At 56.6% G+C, this 24,300-nt stretch overlaps 3 protein-coding genes across 4 annotated transcripts in view; 2 read left to right on the forward strand and 1 right to left on the reverse strand.

Moving 5' to 3' along the window:
- Positions 1–11,698, forward strand: part of CPAMD8 (C3 and PZP like alpha-2-macroglobulin domain containing 8) — a 119,832-nt gene extending 108,134 nt beyond the window's left edge. The window contains exons 31-42 of the mRNA XM_050769895.1: positions 135–221; positions 325–461; positions 830–985; positions 1,064–1,126; positions 1,745–1,959; positions 3,331–3,418; positions 5,091–5,165; positions 6,683–6,788; positions 6,871–6,981; positions 7,963–8,172; positions 8,303–8,453; positions 11,312–11,698. Coding sequence (XP_050625852.1) covers positions 135–221; positions 325–461; positions 830–985; positions 1,064–1,126; positions 1,745–1,959; positions 3,331–3,418; positions 5,091–5,165; positions 6,683–6,788; positions 6,871–6,981; positions 7,963–8,172; positions 8,303–8,453; positions 11,312–11,546 — 1,634 coding nt within the window. The 3' untranslated portion in view covers positions 11,547–11,698. The remainder of the gene's footprint in view (positions 1–134; positions 222–324; positions 462–829; positions 986–1,063; positions 1,127–1,744; positions 1,960–3,330; positions 3,419–5,090; positions 5,166–6,682; positions 6,789–6,870; positions 6,982–7,962; positions 8,173–8,302; positions 8,454–11,311) is intronic.
- SMIM7 (small integral membrane protein 7) overlaps positions 1–24,300 on the forward strand; it is a 357,382-nt gene that overhangs the window by 103,707 nt on the left and 229,375 nt on the right. The gene's annotated exons all lie outside the window — the stretch shown is intronic.
- F2RL3 (F2R like thrombin or trypsin receptor 3) lies at positions 13,287–16,102 on the reverse strand. The gene is made up of 2 exons (XM_050769707.1): positions 15,545–16,102; positions 13,287–15,283 (listed from the first exon to the last, which is right to left on the reverse strand). Exons 1-2 carry the CDS (start codon positions 15,651–15,653, stop codon positions 14,235–14,237), a joined length of 1,158 nt encoding a protein of 385 aa, XP_050625664.1. The 5' UTR covers positions 15,654–16,102; the 3' UTR covers positions 13,287–14,234.

Here is a 24,300-nt window from a genome sequence, read left to right on the forward strand (position 1 = left end):
CTTCCCATGACACTCTTTTCCCACTGGGGTCCCACAGTACCTTTTCTTTAGACTCCATGCTTGGATGTGCTCCATGGGATGCCAGGCTGCACACTGGGTGGGGTGGTAGCTCTTGACCACTCCTTTCCTTGCAGATGGGGTCACCCACTGGAGCCTGACAAATTCCTGGGACATGGACAAGGGCACATTATTGAGCTTCGGTGACAGGACCTCTCAGTCAGGTACTGGCCACCCCAGCTCCCGGGTGCCTGCCTTGGCCATACCTCCATGCACTGGGCCCGTGTCCCTGTGTCAAAAGTCCCCAGTGGGCCTCTTCCATTGCAGTGGTCTCGGCCGAGGTGGAAATGACAGCCTACGCCCTTCTGACATACACTCTGCTGGGTGACGTGGCCGCCGCCCTGCCTGTGGTGAAGTGGTTGTCCCAGCAGCGAAATGCACTCGGGGGATTCTCCTCCACTCAGGCGAGCTGGGCAGGGCCAGAGGGAGGGGTTCAGGGCTGGGTGGGCGGGGTCCCTGCCATCCTTGTTTTGAGCTCTGAGGTGGCCAGGCAGTCTGGCCCCTTCTCACCTTGTAGAGCCCCAAAGAGGGCACAGGCTGGGGGTGAGGGACAGATGCCCCTGGATCCTCCGTGGGAGCCCAGTCTCTGCCTCTGGGGACACACCAACCTGGCTGTCCTGAGGCCCCCAGTGCCATGGGTGTCTGCACTGGGTCCAGTCTCTATTCCAGCCTCGTTGGTGCCTGTTTCAGGCCAGGCTTCCAAGACAGGGGTCAGGGGACCATGGGCCAACTCAGTCTCAGGGTTGATGGTCATCTTCTCCTCCATCCCCAGGACACCTGCGTGGCTCTGCAGGCCTTGGCTGAATATGCCATCTTGTCCTATGCTGGAGGTATCAACCTCACTGTCTCCCTGGCCTCCACCAACCTGGACTACCAGGAAACCTTCGAGCTGCACAGGACCAACCAAAAGGTTCTGCAGATGGCAGCGGTGCGTGTTCCTGGGACGAGGGCTTGGGGGCTGTTGGAGGAGGAGTCAGCAGGTCCTCACGGTGACTTCTGTCTCCAGATCCCCAGCCTCCCCACGGGGCTGTTTGTGAGCGCCAAGGGGGACGGCTGCTGCCTGATGCAGGTGAGGTTTTGGGGAGCATTAGGTGATATTGGGCTTGTCCTCCTGTGCCCCATCCCCTCCACCCACACAGTGGAACCCCAGGGACCCCCAGAGGGTTCTGAACTCAGCAGCAGGCCAGACCGCAGGGCAGGCTTTCAGCCTCCTAATACTGCCCAAGGCAGGTGGCCACGGTCCTCTCAGGTGTGCTGCCCACCGCCCCCCTCACCCCAGGAAAATCCATTTGACCCTCAGTCCAGGGATCTCTGACCCAGTGACTCAAGCAGATTTGCCTAAGGGCTCGAGGTCATTCTCCCTGCTGTGGCCTGGATTTAACCCCGGACCAGGCTGGGGCAGGTGCATCTCACGGGTTCTGACTGGCAGTCAGAGGGCAAGTTTCCCGCGATGACTCTCGCTAGCTCCGTTTTCTCATCTCTAAAATGGGAGCCCAGACAACACCATGGATGGGAGGGAGACCCCTAGACTCAGACATAGCTGAGCACAGCTCTGAAACTGTCATGGATGTCATTGTCCTCATAATTCTGGCTCTTCCCACCTCCCCACTGCCCTTTCTCCTCCCCCACCCTATATCTGTTGTGGAGGGCCCAGGTCCCTAAGTCTCCATCCTCCAACATCCCCCAGATTGATGTCACCTACAATGTGCCTGACCCAGTGGCCAAGCCGGCTTTCCAACTGCTCGTAAGCCTCCAGGAGCCCGAGGCCCAGGGACGCCCGCCCCCCATGCCTTCCTCCTCAGCTGAGGGTTCCCGAGGAGACAGACCCCCAGCTGACGATGACGACCCAGCGGCCGATCAGCATCACCAGGAATACAAGGTGATGCTGGAGGTGTGCACCAGGTAAGGCCACCTGCCCTGCTGGCATGGGCATCCCAGGAGGGCGCAATGTGGGGAGAGGATGGCCTCCTGGGACCAGGAGGAGCTTCCGCCTCTAGGCACTCAGTGGTGGTTTTTGTTTTGTTTTGTTTTGTTTTGTTTTGTTTTTTTGAGACGGAGTCTCGCCCTGTCACGCAGGCTGGAGTGCAGTGGCGTGATCTCGGCTCACTACAGCCTCTGCCTTCTGGATTCAAATGGTTCTCCTGTCTCAGCCTCCCGAGTAGCGGGATTACAGGTGCCTGCCATCACGCCCAACTAACTTTTTTGTATTTTTAGTAAATACAGGGTTTCACCATGTTCGCCAGGCTTGTCTCGAACTCCTGACCTCGTGATATGCCCACCTCAGCCCCCCAAAGTGCTGGGATTACAGGTGTGAGCCACCTCACCCAGCCAGTTTTTGAAGTGAATGAAAGAAAAGTGAACGGACACAGAAAACTCCAGTATGGTTGGGGCGGGTGGGCCAGATGGGGACAGCCATGTGTGGCTGGGACACTGGTAACACTGGGACACTGATAACACCAGCACCAGGCCCCTTGGTTTCCAGGAGTGAGCCTGGGACCCGGCCACAGTGGGTCCTCATCCTAAGAAGATGTTTGTTGCCATGGTGATGGATGCTTGTCACCATGGCAACGATTGGTGGGTGAGTGGTTGCCATGACACTCGCAGCCCATCAGAGCTGCTACCCCGGTAGCGGCTGCCCTGACCTTGACTCTCATCCTGAATATGTCCAAGTTCCCCATCTCAGAAAGTTCTGAAGACCAGAGTCCAGCTTGGTGCACTTCCCGCAGCTGCAAGCTGCACACTGAATGTCGGCTTCCTCTTCCTTGTCCCCGACGCCCTATAGGAAGCGCCTGGCATACTGCAGGCTCCAGAGAGAGCCCAGTTACTTCCCTCCCCGTCCTGCCATGTTACAGAAGGAGAAACTGAGGCCGGAGCTAGGGGGTTGATTTCCCAGAGTCTCCTGCAGGGTGGCAGCATTGAAGCACCTGGGCTGTGGCTGCTCTGTGGAGCCATGTCAAGAGGGGCGTCGCCAGCTGCTTCCCAGGCTGGGGACACAGAGTGAAGTGCAGGACAAAACACGGTGCCTAGTCACAAGACCTGGTCAAGCCTAGAGCCCTTGGCAAGGCCCTTTCCTTCCGGCCTCAGTGTCCCTGCTGTAAAATGGGTTGACTGAGCTAACCAAGCCAAGGATGTGTGTGCCAATGGCCCGCTGGCCAGGCCCCAGGGCAGGCTTCCTGGGACATCAGCTGTGTGGGCTCCAGAGGGAGAGGGGACCGTGAATTCCACCTCCAGGCTTGAGCTCTAGGGCCTCTCTCTCTCCCCTGTTGTCGGAAGGTGGCTGCACGCAGGATCTTCCAATATGGCTGTCCTCGAGGTGCCCCTGTTGTCAGGCTTCCGGGCAGACATCGAGAGTCTGGAGCAGGTGAGGTGGCGCCGGTGAGCAGCAGTGGGCAGGGATCTCCAAACAGTAGGCAGGGCTTAGGCACCCAGGGTCAGGCTGGCTGGCAGCCCAGCCCTTTGTAAAATGCTATGGGTATTATTTTCTTTTCTTTCCTTTAGTCTCTCTCACTCGCTCTCTCTCTCGCTGTCTTGCTCTCTCGCTCTCTCACTCTTGCTCTCTCTCACTCTCTCTCGCTCTCTCTCTCTCTCTTTCTTTTTTTGAGATAGTCTTGCTCTGTTGCCCAGGCTAGAGTGTAGCGGTGCCATCTTGGCTCAAATTCCCAATGGAGCCTTGAACTTCCAGGCTTAAGTAATCCTCCCACCTCAGCCTCCCGAGTAGCCGGGACTACAAGCATGCGCCACCATGCCCTGCTAATTTTTGTATTTGTGGCAGAGACAGGGTTTCGCCATGTTGCTCAGGCTGGTCTCAAACTCCTGGGCTCAAGCAATCCTCCTGCCTCAGCTTCACAAAGTGCTGGGGTTACAGACAAGAGCCACCACGCCTGGCCCCTTTTTTCCTCCCTTTCTGGGCAAAAATGGGCCATCTGTCTATTGAGGAGTAGGTGGGGTGGTGTGGGGGCTGCTCCAACAGGTGGATCTCCTGTGGGGCCATTGTCACGATTATTATTGTTATTATTATTATTATTATTTGAGATGGAGTTTTGCTCTTGTTGCCCACGCTGGAGTGCAATGGCACAATCTCAGTTCACTGCAACCTCCACCTCCCTGGTTAAAGCGATTCTCCTGCCTCAGTCTCCCAAGTAGCTGGGATTACAGGCATGCAGCACCCTGCCCAGCTAATTTTTTGTATTTAGTAGAGACGGGGTTTCTCCATGTTGGTCAGGCTGGTCTCAAACTCCTGACCTCAGGTGATCTGCCCACCTCAGCCTTCCAAAGTGCTGGGATTATAGGTGTGAGCCACAGCACCGACCCACTGTCACTATTATAAATGCCATCTAGAACTTCAGCAAAGTTCCATGTGCTTTGGCCCTGGGTGGGAAGCCATGGGGCATTCTCAATCCACATTGTGCCGAGACCAGCTGTCACCCTCACAACCCTAAGAGAGACCAGTGCCACATTCCCATTTAGTACAGGAGGGAAGAGGGACATGGGAGTACTGCCAAGCTCTGACTGGGGGAGAAAGAGGTCCAGGGACCAAAGGAGGTCTGCAGTGTGGGGAGGGTGGAACAGGAAAGCCAGGCCTATTGTCGCCTCCCCTCCAAGGAGGCTGCACGGAGCACCAGGGGATGACGATGTGGTCAATTCAGAGGCCTTGGAATGGGTGTGGTTTTTTTTTTTAAATCAAAAACTGAAAAAAAAAAATCCCAGACTGGGAGGGGAACTTGAATAGTGCAGCCGAGACACCAGCAGGTGGCAGGGCTCAGCCGGGCTCCTCGTTGGCCACAGAGAAGCCTGACCTGGGCTTGGGGCTGGGTTGAGGGAGTGTATAGGGAGGGCAGGCAGGCGCTCTGGACAGGGATGGTCATCCTTGAGCGTCCTCTCCTGGGTGTTGAGAGGCTGGCAGGGCCTGGGGAGCACTGACCAGCACCCAGGCCTCAGTCCATGGTAACTTGTGGGCAAGTCCAAGCATCCAGGAGATGGGAGAGGAAGCAAGCAAAGAGTCTGAGGACCCTGACGTCTGGCTTCCTCTGCAGCTGCTCCTTGACAAGCACATGGGGATGAAGAGGTATGAAGTGGCTGGACGCCGAGTGCTCTTCTACTTTGATGAGGTACCACCAGCCAGGGTTGGTGGAGGAGGCTTCCCTGGTGTGCATGTTGGTGAGGGTGCACCGGTCACTGCCTGGTGTGGCTCCCTGCAAGTATCTTGTACCATAAAAAAGACATTGGGGCTGGGCATGGTGGCTCATGCCTGTAATCCCAGTACTTTGGGAAGCCGAGGTGGGAGGACCACTTGAGCTTAGGGGTTCGAGACCAGCCTGAGCAACATGGCGAAACCCCATCTTTACAAAAAATATAAAAAAGTGGCCAGGCGCTTTGGCTTACGCCTACAATCCCATCACTTTGGGAGGCTGAGGTGGGCGGATCACCTCAGGTCAGGAGTTCGAGAGCAGCCTGGCCAACATGGCAAAACCCCGTCTCTACTAAAAATACAAAAATTAGCCAGGTGTGATGGCACGCTCTGTAATCCCAGCTATTCGGGAGGCTGAGGCAGGAGAGTCGCTTGAACCTGGGAGGCGGAGGTTGCAGTGAGCCGAGATTACGCCACTGCACTCCAGCTTGGGCAACAGAGTAAGACCCGCAAGACCTCATCTGAAAAAAAAGTAAGACACTGGGCGAATAAATTCCAGGCAGAGCTGGCCATGCTGTCAGCTCTGTGTCCTCGGCTGATGACAGTTGGTGGAAAAAGCAGGGAGGGGCCACAGTGGATATTATCCCTCTGTAGGAAGGAGTGAAGCATTGATCCATGCTACAGCATGGATAAACCTCAGAAACATGATGCTGAGTGAAAGAAGCCAGACACAAAAGGCCACAGAGTACATGATTCCATTGATATGAAATGCCCAGAACAGGCAAATCGGTAGAGTTGGAAAGATTCGTGGTTGCCAGGGGCCGGGGGAGTGGGGAGCGAGTGCTCATGGGGATGGGGTTTTCTTTGGGGGAGAAAGAAACTGTTCTGTAACTAGACAGAGGTGATGATTGCACAGTATTGTGAATATGCCAAGTCCCGCCACACATGCTCAGCCATGTGTGCACACACACAAAAAAGGAGTGGTGTTTGGGAGGCCACCTGAGACGTTTTCCCAGTGGGATGGAAGGACCCAAAGAATCAAAAATGGGACCGAGGCTGGGCGCGGTGGTTCACGCCTATAATCCCAGCACTTTGGGAGGCCGAGGCAGGCGGATCACTTGAGGACTGGAGTTGGAGACCAGCCTAGCCAACATGGTGACACCCCGTCTTGATCAAAAGTACAAAAAATTAGCAGGGTGCGGTGGTGGGCGCCTGTAATTCTAGCTACTTGGGAGGCTGAGGCAGGAGAATCACTCAAACCCAGGACGCCGAGGTTGCAGTGAGCCAAGATTAAGCCACTGCACTCCAGCCTGGGCAACAGAGCGAGACTCTGTCTCAGGAGAAAAAAAAAGGAAAAAGAAAAAAAGAAAATGGGATCACGTTTCTTCTGTGTTTCACGAGTCCTGGGTATCCCTGAAATCAGCCAGTTCTGGGCCCAAGCTCAGCGCCCCAGGCCTACTGGCCCGGGTCGAGCCTGCGCCCGCCACTGCCTCGCAGATCCCCAGCCAGTGCCTGACGTGTGTGCGGTTCCGTGCGCTCCGGGAGTGCGTGGTGGGCAGGACGTCGGCGCTGCCAGTCTCCGTGTACGACTACTACGAGCCCGGTAGGCCCGCGCGCCCGCACCCCCGGCCCGACCCCTGATACGTCGCGCCTGCACTAGGTCACCCGCCACCCTTGTCCCGCAGCCTTCGAGGCCACTCGCTTCTACAACGTCAGCGCGCACAGCCCACTCGCCCAGGAACTGTGCGCCGGACCCGCGTGCAACGAGGTGGAGCGCGCCCCTGCCCGGGGCCCGGGTGAGTGCGCGGAGCCACTGCCGCCCCCCACCGCGGCCTGCCACACCCGGACTCCCACCCGCGGGCGCCGGGGAGGGCTCCCCTGGGTGCGTGGCAGAGGAGGGGCCAGCATAAAGTCAGGAGGACGCGGCACAGGGGTGGGCGGGCGCTCTGCCTACACGGGGGAGGCGGGGCTGGAGGAGTGGTCAGTGTGCAGGGGCGTGGCTGGGGAATGGTCAGTATACTGGGGGCAGGGCCAAGCCAGTGAGGGTGTGGTCACTGTGGTGGGGACTGGGCCCAGTGGGTTGAGGGTGGTCAGTGCGGTGAGGGCGGGGCCGAGCGGGGATGGGGAGGTGAGTGAGGAGGGGGCGGGTGTGGTTAGCGCGGGGGGCGGAGTTGAGGGTGGGTGTGGTCAGTACGGGGGGCGGAGTTGAGGGTGGGTGTGGTCAGTGCGGGGGGCGGAGTTGAGGGTGGGTGTGGCCAGTGCGGGGGGGCGGAGTTGAGGGTGGGTGTGGTCAGTGCGGGGGGCGGAGTTGAGGGTGGGTGTGGTCAGTGCGGGGGGCGGAGTTGAGGGTGGGTGTGGTCAGTGCGGAGGGGGTGTTAAAGAGTGTGGTCAGGACCGAGGGGCCGGGGTTGAGGGTGGGAGCCGTCAGTGCCGAGGAGGTGGGTTTGGGGTGGGTGTAGTCAGTGCGGAGGAGGCGCGGCGGGGACAAGGGTTGTTGTTACAGGGCGGCCCAGACAGGACGCCCTGCTTCCTTTCTCTTCTACAACCGCTTTTAAAAAATCTGTTTCTGTTTTTGTAAGTATTAGGCAAATACCTGCGTGAAATTCCATGAGACCAGGGCTCAGGACCTCCCATTAACTGTCGCGCCCCAAGACCCACCGAGGGGGGAGTGGGCCCGGGCCCCAGGGACGTCTCCCCGACCCCCGGCTCTGTGGGGGTGCGGGCAAGGTGCAGGGTGGGGGTCCTCCGTGCCCTGTCGAACCTGCGTCGTTCCCCAGGCTGGTCCCCCGGCGAATCGGGCCCTGGGGTGGCCCCTGAGGAGGGGGCGGCGATCACGCGATGCGGCTGCGACCACGGCTGCGGCGCCCAGGGAGACCCAGTGTGCGGCTCCGACGGGGTGGTCTACGCCAGCGCCTGCCGCCTTCGGGAGGCAGCCTGCCGCCGGGCCGCGCCTCTGGAACCCGCGCCTCCCAGCTGCTGTGCCCTCGGTGAGGACCCTAGCCCTCGCCTAGCCTTGGGGACCCCCATCGCTGCTGCTCTGGGCCACGGAACTCCTCCCCTCGGCCCTTGGGTCCCCTCCCGGCCACGCCCTCCCGACTGAGGCCCCCTTCCTTCCAGAACAGCCGCTGCCGGCCTCAGTGTCCTCCACCTACGGGGATGACCTGGCTTCTGTGGCCCCGGGGCATTTGCAGCAGGACCTGAAGCTGAGTGGAGCTGGCCTTGAGGTGGTGGACTCAGACCCTGAGCCCGAAGGGGAGGTGGAGGACAGGTGAGAGCTGGGCCCACCCCAGAGATCAGAGACATAGGCTCAGTATCTCCCAACCTCCCTCCCCTACCAACCTCCCTCCACCACCTGCCCCGACCCCCCACGGGCAGTGGGAGTGACTCAAAGGGTCAGAGGCTCAGAGTTCCTGGGGACAGAGTGGGACATTTATCCTCCCTCCACCCTGGCCCACGCAACACCCACCAGCGAACAGCTGTGCATTTTGTGTGTGTGTGTGTGTGTGTGTGTGTGTGTGTGTGTGTGTGTGCGCGTGTGCGCGCGCGCGCATACGTGTCAAGGATCCCTTATCCGAAATGCTTGGGACCAGAAGTGTTTTGGATTTCAGATTTTTTCAGATTTCAGAATGCTTGCATGATATAGCAGCATCCCTACTCTAAAAATCTGAAATGCTCCGATGCGCATTGCCTTTGAGCATGTCAAGTTGCTGCTCAAAAAGATTTGGATTTTGGAACATTTCGGATTTAGGATTTTTGGACTAGGGAAGCTTAGCCTGTAGTTAGCAGCGTGTGGTTTCCTCATGGGCAGATTTGTGTAATCTCAACCATAGTCAGCAAACATCCCATTTGCACAGAATCCTTCCAGCTGCTCTTCCATAACTTCACCTCTCCCCTCAACACCTGCAACCACTAAGCCATTTTCCCCCTCCGCGTCTGTAATTTTGTCATTTCGAGAATGCCAGGTAAGTGGAATCAGAGCGGATAATCTTTGGAGCATGATTCCCTTGTGTTCACCTGTGGTGTTTCGTGTATCCATAGTTCATTCTTTTATTTTTTTTGAGATGAAGTATTACTCTGTCGCCCAGGCTGGAGTGCAATGCCTCAATCTGGGCTCACTGCAATCTCTGCCTCCCAGGTTCAAGCGATTCTCCTGCCTCAGCCTCCCCAGTAGCTGGGATTACAGGGGCCCACCACCATGCCCAGCTAATTTTTTTGTATTTTTAGTAGAGGCAGGGTTTCACCATGTTGGCCAGGCTGGTCTTGAACTCCTGACCTCAGGTGATCCACTCGCCTTTGCCTCACAAAACGCTGGTATTGCAGGCATGAGCCACTGTGCCCGGCCTATTCTTTTTATTTTTGAAACGAGGTCTCACTGTATTGCCCAGGCTGGAGTATAGTGGCATGGTCATGGCTCACTGCAGCCTCAATCTCCTGAGCTCAAGCGATCCTCTTGCTTCAGCCTCCCAAGTAGCTGGGACCACAGGCACACACCACCACATCCAGCTAATTTGTGTGTGTGTGCGTGTGTATGTATGTGTGTGTGTGTGTTGTAGAGATGGTGTCTCTATATGTTGCCCAAGCTGGAGTGCCATGGCTGTTCACAGACGTGATCATTGTGCACTGCTGCCTCAAACTCCTGGGCTCAAGCTATCCTCCCATCTCAGCCTCCCAAAGCTTTGGGATTACAGGCATGAGCCACTGTGCCCGGCCTGGAGTTTTGCATTGCTGGGTAGTGTTCTATGGGTAACTTTTTGATTTGGTTGGTGGTCTGACACCAGCTGTTACCCTCTTACCACACGTGAACACCCAGAGCCCATCACCGTAGTCCACCGGGGCAAGGAGGCAGAGTTGTGCAGTGCTAGGCCTGGGCCATGTATCCCCCTCCTAGTTGGGGTTCTGCCATCTAAATGAGGAGGTGGCAGCCGGCCTGAGCGCTGTGGAGGTGGGTTCAGGAAATGGGTGTGGGGTCCCATCCCAAAGTCCTGGCAGTCCCATAAGGGTCTTTCTCCTTCTCTCCTGGCCAGTCAGAGCGGCTTCTCTTCCTGACGGCTGCCCTGCTCAGAGCAGGACGACACCATCTGGCTACATCCTGTCCCTATCCGCCTGTGACTCTGCCTGGTGGGTGGGCAGACCTCGGCCCAGGTGACACCTGCCTCTAAATGAACCCAAGGAGCAGAATGGCAGAGATCTGCCCATCCCTAGGATGGGACTCGGGGCCCAGGTGTGGGCTCAGCAGTCACCAGAGTGGTGCAGGGGGCACAACTGGAGGTCCCTTGGGAGACCCCCCGACTTCCTAGCTACAGCTGGAACTCCAAGCACCCCAATCCCCCAGCCTTGGAGCTGGGCATCATTTTCCTGGGGCCACGGCGGCTCCCACAGCCTGACATTCTGTTCGCGGGAGAAGAAACGTTCCCAGAAAGCACTTGTGTGGCCAAAAGCTTCTTTCTGAGCAAACACAGTGTGGACTAAATTAGCAAAACATCCAACCTATGGGCAACTTCAAAATGGAACAGGCCGCCTTTCTCTGAAACACAAAGCCCTGGCCTCCCTTTGGGGCACCCAGGACCCCGAATTGCCCTAAGTCTGTCCCAGCTCTCGAACCCTCTGCCTTCGCCCCAGGGGACCTCGGGCTCACATCACAAGGCCCTGCGGGGAAGCAGGTGACTCTCAGCAAATGCACTTTCAGCTTCCGGCTGCCCGGGCTGGGTGACCCCGGTGCTTCCTCACTGTGAGTTCCTGATGTCCCCGTGCCCAGAGGACCAGCCCACTCCCAGGGCCCCCAGGTCCAGAACCTGCCTGCCTTGGGGGGCCCGACCAGCTGCCTGCCACCAGCACCAGCAGACTTTGATTCCCTTTTGTGACCCCTGGCACCTGCTTATGTCTGCATTTGCCCATCTTCTCCGGGGTGGTATTTATTTCAGCCAACACTGCTCAGCCCTGGTCTCTGCCAGCACGGAGGCCCCTCGCTGCCTGAGAGGTCAAGGTCTGAGGCTGCCCTGGCCTGTGAGTTCCCCACCCCTGGCCCCCATCACCCTACAAAGGACAGGCCCCTTGACTCCTTCCTCAGCCTGAGGCCCAGTGCCCACTTGCTGTAGAGGATGTTGTAAGATAAAACCTCATCTCCAGGGTCATGGCCAGGCCTCGGCCTCCTGCAGTCAGCGGGAACCTAGAACACAGCACCCAGAGCGCCAGCCCGTTCCACAGATGGGGCCAGACCCTGGCCCCTTGGAGACGTAGTGGCTGGGTGGTGGGGGCCCATGGGCCAGGGCTCCTGAGCCCCCATGTCTTCATCTACAGCCCAGCCTTTCAAAGTGGTGGGGAGGAGGGTTTATGGATGTCAAACACCTGCACCCTGAGATAATCCTACAACCACATGGAGTTGTAGGACCACAGCTTGGTCCTGGGGACCGCTCATACCCACACACCCAGCTTGTGCCTGTGGTTAACAACTCAGAAAACTCTAGTAAATGATCACTCGAGGATATTGACATGAATACACATCACTGATCTTACATGTTCTGGGTTGCACGTGAACTTTGTGTGTGCGTGTGTGTGTGTGTGCATGTGTGTGTCCCAGGCACCTGATACCCCCAGCCCAGGGCTGCCCAAAGTTGGACTGATCAGAGACATAGACCCGATGAGGAGCCCAACAGTGGCCCCCCAACCCTCTGCCTTGCCCCTGTAGTTCATGCCCCAGTGGTCTTTGAAACTGCCCCGTGCCACTCTGTGGAGTGAGCAGCGGTGTCTGTGTGTGTGTGTGTGTGTGTGTGTGTGCACCAGGTGCTGAGGCTTCTCCCCTTCCCCGCACACCAGCTGTGTCCTCCGTAGACACTGGTATGGCCCCTTGTGGCCTGTCCCGTGCAAGGCTTACAGCCGGCTGCCAACATCCTGGCAGAGGGGAGTTCAAGGTCTGCCGTACCCAAACCCCCCAGCACACACTGTCCACCCCCACCCCCATTGTCCCACCTTGTCCCTGGTGACATTGACAGAAAGTGAAAAGAAGGATCAGCCTGCAGGTGGGAGGAGGAAAAGCGAGGGTCCCCAGCAGCCAGGGGACAGCAGGAGTCTGAGCCATGCTAGCGATGGGTTTTGGGGAGCAGAGTTGGGGGTGCTATTCTGGTTGCTGAAGAGAAATCCCAAAGCCAGAAGCTGGTGGGCATGAGAATGGCCAACCAGGCTCTGGGCCTGGTGGGGCCCCAGCGTTGGGCACTGGAGATGGGGTGCCCTGAGCCTCCTGGGCAGGAACTTGCAGTGAGTCTCTGGGGAACGCAGCCCCAGCCCCAGCCCCATCTCAGACACCAGCGTGTCGTGGGCTGCATCCAGTGTAGAAAGCCGAGCCAGAGAGGCTGCCAGGGCCCAGGAAGCAGCGTTTGATCCTGTTTCAGTTTCCTGGGCTGCCCTGACAAAGCACCACGCACCAGGCAGCTTAAAACAACAGGAGTTTATTATCTCACAGTTCTGCAGGCCAGAGTCCAAGGTCAAGGTGGCGCAGGGCTGGTTCCCTCCGGAGGCTGTGAGGGAGAGCCCGTCCCAGGCCTGTCTCATGGCTGCTGGTGGCTGCTGGCTGCACTTGGCGTCTTGGCATCCCTTAGTTTGTGTCCATCCATACCACTCCCATCTCTGCCTCTGTCGCCACATGGCTTTCTTCTCTGTATGTCTCTGTGTCCTCTTCTCTTTTTTTTTTTTTGGTGGGGGGGCGGTGGGGGGGTGGACAGAGTCCCTCTTTTGCCCAGGCTGGAGTGCAGTGGCACCATCTCAGCTGACCACAACCTCTGCCTCCCAGGTTTAAGTGATTCTCCTGCCTCAGCCTCCCCAGTAGCTGGGACTACAGGTGCCCACCACCACGCCTGGCTAATTTTTGTATTTTTGGTAGAGATGGGGTTTCACTGTGTTGGCCAGGCTGGTCTTGAACTCCTGGCCTCAGGTGATCTGCCCAACTTGGCCTCCCAAAGTGCTGGGATTGCAGGTGTGAGCCACTGCACCCAGCTGTCTCTCATCTTCTTTTTTTAATTTTAGTTTGTTTATTTTTGAGACAAGGTATTGCTCTGTTGCCCAGGCTGGAGTGCAGTGGTACAATCATAGCTGACAGCGACCACAACCTCCCCGGGCGCGGTGGCTCAAGCCTGTAATCCCAGCACTTTGGGAGGCCGAGGCGGGCGGATCACAAGGTCAGGAGATCGAGACCACAGTGAAACCCCGTCTCTACTAAAAATACAAAAACTTAGCCGGGCGCGGTGGCGGGCGCCTGTAGTCCCAGCTACTCGGGAGGCTGAGGCAGGAGAATGGCGGGAACCCGGGAGGCGGAGCTTGCAGTGAGCTGAGATCGCGCCGCTGCACTCCAGCCTGGGCGACAGAGCGAGACTCCGTCTCAAAAAAAAAAAAAAAAAAAAAAAAAAAAAAAAAAAATTTTTTTTTTGTAGAGTTGGGATCCCTCTGTGTGGCCCAGGCTGGTCCCAAACTCCTGGCCTCAAGCAGTCCTCCCATCTTGGCCTCCCAGAATGCTGAGATTATAGGCGTGAGGCACCACACCTGGCCATCTCTTTTCGTCTTTTAAAAATTGAATTAAATTGATTAATTAATTTAGAGACAGCGTCTCACTCTGTCACGCAGGTTGGAGCCCAGTGGTGCATTCTCGGCTCGCTGCAACCTCTGCCTCCCGGGTTCAAGTGATCCTCCTGCTTCAGCCTCCTGAGTAGCTAGGATTACAGGCACCCGCCACCATGCCCAGCTAATTTTCGTATTTTTGGTAGAGAGAGAGTTTTACCATGTTGCTCAGGTTGGTGTTGAACCCCTGGGCTCAAGTGATCCATCCGCCTTGGCCCCCAAAGTGCTGGGATTTCAGGCACGAGCCACCAGGCCTGGCTTCTCCTTATCTTATGAGGACACCACCCACACTGGATGTAAGGCCCACCCTTCTCCAAAGTGACCTCCACTAGTGACAGTTGTAATGATCCTATTTCCAAATAAAGTCACATTCTGAGGTCCCGAGAAGGACATGAAGTAGGGGAAGGGACTCTGTTCGACCCAGTACGGCCTTCCCCACTTTGCGTCACCGGAGCAAAGAGGAGTGGGTGCCCATGCCCTGGCTGCCCCCTTCCGCAGAGGCCTTGGAGGCCACGGTGTCCCCCGGCAACCGTCGGAAGAGCCCTGCCCGCACCTTGTCCCTGAACTCGGCCGACACGTAGTAGTAGATGAAGGGATCCACGCAGCTGTTGAGGGTACTCAGTGCCAGGCTAGGCACGTAGGTGCCGTAGAGGTTGCCCCAGGCGCTGGGGCTCGGGTCCGAATAATGCAGCAGCAGCAGCAGGTTGCTGGGCACGAAGAAGGCCACGGCGGAGGCCAGCACCACCGCAGTCAGCCTCAGCGCGTGGCCATAGCGCCGGCCGCTGGCCGCCAGCGTGCGCAGGGTGGCCCCGTAGCACAGCAGCATGGCCAGCAGGGGCAGGAAACAGCCCAGCAGCGCCAGGCAGGTGAAGGCCGGTTGCCAGTGGGAGGCCTGTGCGTCCAGGGGCAGCGCATCATGGCAGAGCACGCGATCGGAGCGCGCCAGCCTGAAGGTCTGCCGCTGCAGTGTCAGGGGCAGTGCCAGGGCGGCTGCCATGAGCCAGGCAGCCGCGCAGAGTCCAAGGGCCAGGCGCCGGCCACGCAGGGTGCGGGCCCGCAGCGGGTGCACCAGGGCCAGGTAGCGGTCCAGACTGATGGCAGCCAGCAGCAGCACCGAGCCATACATGTGGCCGTAGAGTGCGGCCGTGGCCAGGCGGCAGGCGGCCTCCCCGAAGGGCCAGCGCTGGCCACGCAGGTGGTAGGCGACCCGCGGGGGCAGTGCCAGGGCCAGCAGGAGGTCAGCGGCCGCCAGGTTCATCAGCAGCATGGTGGAGGGCAGCCGAGGTGCCCGCGTGGCCAGTACCCACAGGGCCAGCCCGTTGGCCGGCAGCCCCACCGCCAGGACCAGCCCATAGAGGGCGGGCACCAGCCTGGTAGGCACCCAGCCCAGAAGCAGCGCCCGTGAGCTGTCCGGGAGCTCTAGGATGTCACTGTCATTAGCACAGACTTGGCCTGGGTAGCCGCGGGGGGCCGGCAGGATTGAGGGCGTGCTGTCTGTGGGAGAGAGGGGACGTTGGTCAGCCCCCGCCTTGGCGGGTGACAAGAAGCAGCAGGGAGGGAGGTGCTCAGAGCCTGGGATCTGCCCTAGTGGGAAACAGCTAGACATGACACTCAAGGGAATAGCCCGGCCCTGTGGGGTCAGGGACGGGATGCAGAGTGGGCTGGGCTGAAGCCCCAACTTCCCAGCCTCCCCTCTCCCCCAACTCCATCACTTGTGTAAGCCCATCTCTGCACCCTAAGGCCAGAACCACTCACCATCGCCGCCTCCGGTGCTCCCACCCTCGTCATAGACGCTGGGGGTCTGGGTGCCGCCAGACAGGATGAACCCCAGCACCAGGGGCCACAGGAGCAGTCGCCCCCACATGACTGCACTCAGGCTGCTTTGGGCTGTGGCCTCAGGCTTCCTGCTTTGCCGGACCCTGAGCCTTAGCTTCTGGAGCCTGAGCGGATGAGCACATCATGCCAGGGGAGATAAACCGGGAAGGCTGCCCTTGCCCCCGCAGACTCACCAGGGCCGCTCGCCAGCCAGCCCGTGGGAGGACTGGAGTGTGGGTTATGGAGGCCGGGGTGCCCCAGCTCGCTGTGTCCAGCTGTGGCGCCTCCCGGGCACCCAGGTGCCAGGCTAGCAAGATACAAAAGGGGTCCCAGCTGCAGCCAGCACCCCCAGTCCCTGGCCAGCCCAGGAAGCATCTGTGACTCAAGTGGCCACTTCCTACCAGCTGGTCACATCTGCAGCCACTGTTCTCATGACAGCCCTGTCCTCATCCCAATCCCCACGCCCATCAAGGGCTCTGGGCCCTTCCTGAAGTCACGCCCCCACTTCCTACCTCTGGTGAGCAGGATAAGAAGAGCCCTGCTAGGCTGGGCGCAGTGGCTCACGCCTATAATCCCAGCGCTTTGGGAGGCCACGGCAGGCAAATCACCTGAGGTTGGGAGTTTGAGACCGGCCTGACCAACATGGAGAAACCCCATCTCTACTAAACATGCAAAATTAGCCGGGCCTGGTGGCATATGCCTGTAATCCCAGCTACTCTGGAGGCTGAGGCAGGAGAATTGCTTGAAGTAGGGAGACGGAGGTTGTGGTGAGCCAAGATCGTGCCATTGCACTCCAGCCGGGGCAACAAGAGTGAAACTCCGTCTCAAAAAAAAAAAAAAAAAAAAAGCCCTGTCCTGCTTCCCTGGGTCAGAGGTCAGAGGTCACAGCAGGTGAGCCACACACCTTCCCTGGGTCAGAGGTCAGAGGTCACAGCAGGCGAGCCACATACCCTGAAGTTCCCGCCGTTCTTGGCAGGTGCTGTCCCCGGCATGGCTGTCTCCCCTACAGCTGCCCGTGTGCTCCCTGGGCAAGAGCGAAGCAAGGCACTCATACAGGGGTGCCCTTGTTGAGTGTGTGGTCAGCCGAGGATAGCTGAAGCGCTCTCAAGGTTCAGCCAGAGTCCCTGACGCTGGGCTCGTGCTGTTCTGGGGTTCTGAGGGGACCCTTGCTCTTGCACTCTGGGAGGTGCCCATCCTTGGGTTTTTTTTTTTTTTTTGACGAGTCTCGCTCTGTCACCCAGGCTGGAGTGCAGTGGCAAACTCTTGGCTCACTGTAACCTCCACCTTGTGGGTTCAAGCAATTCTCCCACCTCAGCCTCCTGAGTAGCGGGGACTACAGGCATCTGCCACCAAGCCCAGCTAACTTTTGTATTTTTATTAGAGACGGGGTTTCGCCATGTTGGCCAGGCTGGTCTCGAACTCCTGACCTCAGGTGATCTGTCCACCTCGGCCTCCCGAAGTGCTGAGATGACAAGCATGGGCCACTGGGCCCAGCCCCATCCTTGTTTTTTTTTTTGTTTTTTTTTTTTTTTTTTTTTTTTTTTTTTGATGAGTCTTACTCTGTCGCCCAGGTTAGAGTGCAGTGGCTCGATCTAGGCTCACTGCAAACTGTGCCTCCTGGGTTCAAGCGATGCTCGTGCCTCAGCCTCCCATGTAGCTGGGACTACAGGTGCGTACCACCACGCTCGGCTAATTTTTGTATTTTTAGTAGAGATGGGGTTTCACCGTGTTGGCCAGGTTAGTCTCGAACTCCTGACCTCAGGCATTCCACCTGCCTCGGCCTCCCAGTGTTGGAATTACAGGCATGAGCCACTGCGCCTGGCCCCAGCCTTGGTTCTTGAAGCACCTCTGCTCCTGTCCTGGCCCACCACAGCCTGGGGCCCCAGGTGCAGTGACAGGGGACCCTGAGTGAGGTGGTCAGGTTGGAGGGTCCCTGAGCCGGCCTCCAGGGAGGCCTCCCTCCTCTAACTCCAGCACATCCCCACTCCTGGGCACCATCAGATGGGGGCTCGTCATGCAGATGAAGAAACTGAAGCTCAGGGGGTACCCCTTCCCTCTCCTGCACAAAGCCCCTCAATGTCCCTCCCTGCCTCAGAGAGGCCTCAACCTGTCGTGCCCTGGGGGAGTCCAGTATGGGTGGTTCTGGCCCCAGTGTGCTCAGGGCTGGGCTACAGGGGATAGGGGACAGGGGTTGGGGGGGTCTGGGAGCAGGAGGGACTAGTTGGGGGCCAGGGTTGGGGAAGATAAAAGGAACAAGGGATTGGGGAGGGAGGGGTCCAATGTGGCCGTTTCCTGCCTGGGGAAGCCCTAATCTCATCACGCACTTGAGCACTTGGGGACCAGCCAGGAAGTGACTGAGCAGAGTCCTGGACAGAGTCAACACCCAGCTCTAGGAGGAGACACCGAAGCCCAGAGAAAATCTAGCCGGGACAGGGTCTCAGAGACCTTGCTCCTGTTTCTGGGCAGTTTTCACAGCCACCGATGACAAAATCAGCTTCACGTCAATGACTTGGGGAAAGAGGTGTCTGAGGACACCTTCCACACGCAGGAAACCCACGCCTAGGCTCCTCCCTCCATCGTCTTCCCTGTGAGCAGAGCGGGAAGCTGTATAGGGAGGCTGGCCACACCGGTAGTTCGGCGATGCTGGGGCAGGGTGGTTTGGAGATGATGCATCAAAATAGTGATGCATGGCCGGGCGCAATGGCTCACGCCTGTAATCCTAGCAGTTTGGGAGGCCGAGGTGGGCGGATCACGAGGTCAAGAGATGGAGACCATCCTGGCCAACATGGTGAAAACCTGTTTCTACTAAAAATACAAAAATTAGCCAGGCATGGTGGCGCACGCCTATAGTCCTAGCTCCTCAGGAGGCTGAGGCGGGAGAATCGCTTGAACCCAGGATGCAGAGGTTGCAGTGAGCTGAGATCACACTACTGGCACTCCAGCCTGGGCAACAGAGTGAGACTCCAACTCAAAAAAAAAAAAAAAAAAAAAAACTCAGGCACAGTGGCTCACACCTGTAATTCCAGCATTTGGGAGGCCGAGGCGGGCGGATCACCTGAGGTCAGGAGTTCGAGACCAGCCTGACCAACATGGAGAAACCTCATCTCTAGTAAATATACAAAATTAGCCAGGTGTGGTGGCATATGCCTGTAATCCCAGCTACTCGGGAGGCTGAGGCAGGAGAATCACTTGAACATGGGAGGCGGAGGTTGCAGTGAGCCGAGATTGCGCCACTGCACTCCAGCCTGGGCTACGAGAGTGAACCTCTGTCTCAAAAAAAAAAAAAAAAAAAAAAAAAAAAAAAGTGACGCACATGCCCTTAGACTCCAGGGTTCCATGTCTGGGAATTTCTGCCAGACACACGCACAGGAAGACGTCCTTGGGAGGATATCCACACAGCAGTGCAGAGCAGGGAGGTGCCCGCCAACAGCCCCATCCCGGGAACAACACGGTGGCAGCACGGGCTGTCGGGGGAACCCCAGCAAGCAAAGGTGACGATGACATTGCCCCGTCAGGCACAAGCTGTACCGGGACGGCCCAGGTACTTCCCAGAGGATGCTGGGCGCGACAGCTTTGGAGAAGAGGAAACCATGTGTCTGTCTTGTATTGTTGGAATTTTCTGTACACTGTGTTACTTTCCATAAAAACTTTTTTTTTTTTTTTTTAAGATGGAGTCTCAATCTGTTGCCCAGGCTGCAGTGCAATGGTGCAATCTCAGCTCACTGCAACCTCTGCTTCCTGGATTTGAGCAATTCTCCTGCCTCAGCCTCCCCAGCAGCTGGGATTACAGGCGTCTGCCACTATGCCTGGCTAATCTTTTTGTATTTTTAGTAGAGACGGGGTTTCATCATGTTGGCCGGGCTGGTCTCGAATTCCTGACCTCAGGTGATCCACCTGCCTCAGCCTCCCGAAGTGCTAGGATCACAGGCATGAGCCACCACGCCTGGCCAAAATTTATTTATTTATTTATTTATTTATTTATTTAGAGATGGAGGTTCCCTCTTGTTGCCCAGGCTGAAGGTGCAATGGTGCTATTTTGGCTCACTGCAACCCCTGCTTCCTGGATTCAAGCGATTCTCCTCCTTCAGCCTCCCGAGCAGCTGGGATTACAGGTGCCCGCCACCATGCCCGGCTGATTTTTGCATTTTTAGTAGAAACAGGGTTTCATCATGTTGGCCAGGCAGGTTTCGAACTCCTGACCTCAGGTGATCCACCCATCTCAGCCTCCCGAAGTGCTGGGATTACAGGCGTGAGCCACTGCACCTGGCCAAAAACTTATTTTCTTTAAAAGGGTAGACAGCCAGGCCGGGCGTGGTGGCTCAAGCTTGTAATCCCAGCACTTTGGGAGGCCGAGGCGGGTGGAGCATGAGGTCAGGAGATTGAGAGTGAAACTCCATCTCTACTAAAAATACAAAAAAAAAAAAAAAAAAAAAAAAAAAAAATTAGCGGGGCATGGTGGTGGGCGCCTGTAGTCCCAGCTACTTGGGAGGCTGAGGCAGGAGAATGGCGTGAACCCCGGAGGCGGAGCTTGCAGTGAGCCAAGATCGCACCACTGCACTCCAGCCTGGGCGACAGAGCGAGACTCCGTCTCAAAAAAAGAAAACAAAACAAAACAAAACAAAAAAGGCAGATAGCCTTAGGCCAGCACAGCGGCTCACGCCTGTAATTCCAGTGCTTTGGGAGGCCAAGGTAGAAGGATTGCTTGAGCTCAGGAGTTCAAGACCGGCCTGGGCAACATAGTGAAACTTTGTCTCTACAAAAAATCAAAAAATGAGTTCGGAAGATCGCTTGAACCCAGGAGGTCGAGGCTGCAGTGAGCTGTGATTGCACCACTGCACTCCCACCAGGGAGGACAGAGTGAAACTCTGAAAAAAAAAAGGGCAGCCTTAGAAAGTAAGGCAATTCTGACATATGCTACATTGTGGATGAACCTTGAGGACATTATGCTGAGTGATATAAGCCAGTGACGGAAAGACAAATGCTGAGTCATTCCACTCATGGGAGGTCCCTGGAGTGGTCACCTCCGTAGAGACAGGAAGTAGAATGGTGGGGTGCCAGGGGCTGGGGGAGGGGTATTAGGGAGTGAGTGCTTAAAGCCACAGTATTTCAGTTTTGCAAGATGAAAGAGTTCTGGGCTGGGTGAGGTGGCTCATGCCTGTAATCCCTGCACTTTGGGAGGCCAAGGCAGGTGGATCACTTGAGGTCAGGGGTTCGAGATCAGCCTAGGCAACAAAGTGAGACACCCCCCCGCCAATCTCTACAAAAAATATAAAAATTAGCCGAGTGTGGTGGTATACACCTGTGGTCCCTGCTCCTCGAGAGGCTGAGGTTCAAGGATCGCTTGAGCCTGGGAGGCAGAGGTTGCAGCAAGCAGAGACTGCGCCACTGCCCTCTAGCCTCGGTGACAGAGCAAGACTGTGTCTCCAAGAAAAAAAGAGTTCTGAAGATAGATGGTGACAATGTGAATGTACTTACTGCCACTGAACTGAACACTTAAAAATCATTAAGATAGGCCGGGCGCGGTGGCTCAAGCCTGTAATCCCAGCACTTTGGGAGGCCGAGACGGGCGGATCACAAGGTCAGGAGATCGAGACCATCCTGGCTAACCCGGTGAAACCCCGTCTCTAGTAAAAAATACAAAAAAATAGCCGGGCGAGGTGGCGGGTGCCTGTAGTCCCAGCTACTCGGGAGGCTGAGGCAGGAGAATGGCGTAAACCCGGGAGGCGGAGCTTGCAGTGAGCCGAGATCCGGCCACTGCACTCCAGTCTCGGCGACAGAGCAAGACTCCGTCTCAAAAAAAAAAAAAAAAATCATTAAGATAAATATGGTATTATGTGTATTTGACCATAATTCAAATAACTTTTTTTTTTTTGGAGACAGAGGCTCGCTCTGTTGCTCAGGCTGGAGTGCAGTGACATGGTCTCAGCTCACTGCAACCTCCACCGCCAGGGTTCAAGCGATTCTCCTGCCTCAGTCTCCCAAGTAGCTGGGATTACAGGTGCGTGCCACCACACCTGGCTAATATTTGTATTTGTAGTAGAGGTGGGGTTTCACCACCTCGTACTTCTGGCCTCAAGTGATCCGCCTGCCTCGGCCTCCCAAAGTGCTGGGATTACAAGTGTAAACCACTGTATCTGGCCCTTAAAATAACTTTTTTAAATGGGGAAAAAATGGCGAACAGGCGCAAGTCAGTGGCGTGTCCTGGATTTCGTTGTCCTCCAACCCCTCAGGTTCCCAGAAGCTCCTGGTTGTAGCCTCCACTGTCTCCTGCCTTCACTGCCCCCAGCAAAAGGTCGGGGTCAGGGAACAAGTTAGAAGCCACATAGGCAGGCTGGGTGCGGTGGCTCATGCCTGTAATCCCAGCACTTTGGGAGGCCGAGGCAGGCGGATCACCTGAGGTCAGGAGTTCAAGACCAGCCTGACCAATTTGATGAAACCCTGTCTCTACTAAAAATACAAAAATTAGTGGGGTGTGCTGGTGCGTGCCTGTAATCCCAGCTACTCAGGGAGCTGAGACAGGAGAATCGCTTGAACCCAGGAAATGGAGGTTGCAGTGAGCTGAGATCGCAGCATTACACTCCACCTGGGAAACAAGAGTGAAACTCCATCTCAAAAAAAAAAAAAAACACAAAAACAATACAAAACAAAAAAAAACACATGGGCACCAGCAAACATGGTGCCACCTCCTCTCATTCCCTGGCTGGGCAGGGATATTAACCCAGTTGAATGGCCTGAGAGGCAGGTGCCGTGATCCTGTCTCACCAGGACTGAAAGTCACTCCCAGGGTCACACAGGCAGCCATGGTGGAAGCAGTGCTTGGGGTCCAGCCTGTCCAACCCCTGGATTCCCAGCGCTTCCTCTCTGGGGCCCCAAATCAGAGTTTGTTTGCTCCCCCCTACCAAGGGCTGAGGCTCCACTCCTGGAGCCACAGAGAGAAGGGACTGGCCAACTTCAAGGTGGGGCAGAGTCTGAAACCTAGGCGGGACCCAGGAGCCAGCCCAGATTGCTAAGGTCCCCAGAAGGGAAGAAGAGAAGGGAAACCACCGAGGTGCAGACACACTCCTGAGACTTCAGCCCGCACCCGTCCCTGCAGGTTCCCGCTCCGGCCCGTTCTGTCCCCCATCCCCTGGCCTCCTGAGACTGACTTTGGGTCAAATTGCTTTTTAAAAAAAAACTTTTTAGAGCAGTGTTAGGTTCACAATGAAATTTAGCAGAAGGTACCAAGTCCCCATGTAACCCCGCCCCACACATGCAAGCCTCCCCTGCTATCTATGTCCTTTACCAACAGTGGTGCTTTTGTTGTCATGGATAAAGCTGTGTGGACATGGCTCTGTCTTCTGGAACCCCGCATTTCCATGGGGGTTCACTTTTGGTGCTGTACCTTCTATGGGTTTGGACATGTGTCGTGACATGTCCATTGACCATAGTGTCACACAGAGTCGTGTCACTGCCCTAAAAATCCACCTCCACCTATAGGTTCCTTCCTCCCATCTGCCCCCCTGGCAACCACTGTCTCTATACTTTTGCCTTTTCCAGAGTGTTCTATAGTTGGAATCATGCAGTGTGCAGCCTTTCCAGGCTGGCTTCTTTCACTTAGTTAGATGCATTTGAGGTGCCTTTGTGTCTTTTATTTTTTGAGACAGAGTCTCACTCTGCCACCCAGGCCAGAGTGCAGTGGCACGATCTCGGCTCACTGAAATCTCTGCCTCCTGGGTTCAAGCAATTCTTCTGCCTCAGCCTCTGGAGTAGCTGGGATTACAGGCGCCCGCCACCATGCCTGGCTAATTTTTGTATTTTCAGTAGAGACGGGGTTTCACCATGTTGGCCAGACTGGTCTTGAACTGACCTCAGGTGATCCTCCTGCCTCAGCCTCCCAAAGTGCTGGAATTACAGGCTTGAGCCACCACGCCTGGCCTGGCCCCTTCATGTCTTCACAGCCTCGTGGCTCATTTCCTTTTTTTTTTTTTTTTTTTTTTTTTTTTTGAGATGCAGTCTCGCTTTGTCACCCAGGCTGGAGTACAGTGGTGCGATCTCTGCTCACTGCAAGCTCCACCTCCTGGGTTCACCGCCATTCTCCTGCCTCAGCCTCCCGAGTAACTGGGACCACAGGTGCTTGCCACCACGCCTGGCTAATTTTTTGTATTTTTTTAGTAGAGATGGGGTTTCACCATGTTAGCCAGGATGGTCTCGATCTCCTGACCTCGTGATCCACCCACCTCAGCCTCCCAAAGTGCTGGGATTACAGGCATGAGCCACCACGCCCGGCCTGCTCATTTCCTTTTCTATCCTGTTGTCTGGAGGTGACATGGTTTATCCGTTTGCCCGCTGAAGGAAGTCTTGGTTGCATCTGAGTTTGGGAGCTGGTGAATAAGGCTGCATATATCTGTGTGCAGGTTTTTGTGTGGATCCAAGTTTTCAGTTCCCTTGGGCAAATACAAAGGAACGCAATTGCTAGATGGTATTCAGTTTGCTGTTTGGAGTAGTTAGCTTCATTCTCAGCAAGTGACGACATCAGGCAGGAAGCACTGGTTCTATGTTGCAAAAGCCAGTGAGACAAACACCTCAGTAGCAACAGAATAAATGCTCCTGGGGCCCCACTGGAAGCCCCTGTCCCAGCGCCCTCTGTCAGCATCACATGTGGTGTTGTGGAAACAGGAGGAAAAGAGAGACCTTGGGGTGTATACAGGAGGATCTTT

This window comes from Macaca thibetana, chromosome 19 (assembly GCF_024542745.1).
Source record: "Macaca thibetana thibetana isolate TM-01 chromosome 19, ASM2454274v1, whole genome shotgun sequence".
NCBI lineage: Eukaryota > Metazoa > Chordata > Mammalia > Primates > Cercopithecidae > Macaca > Macaca thibetana.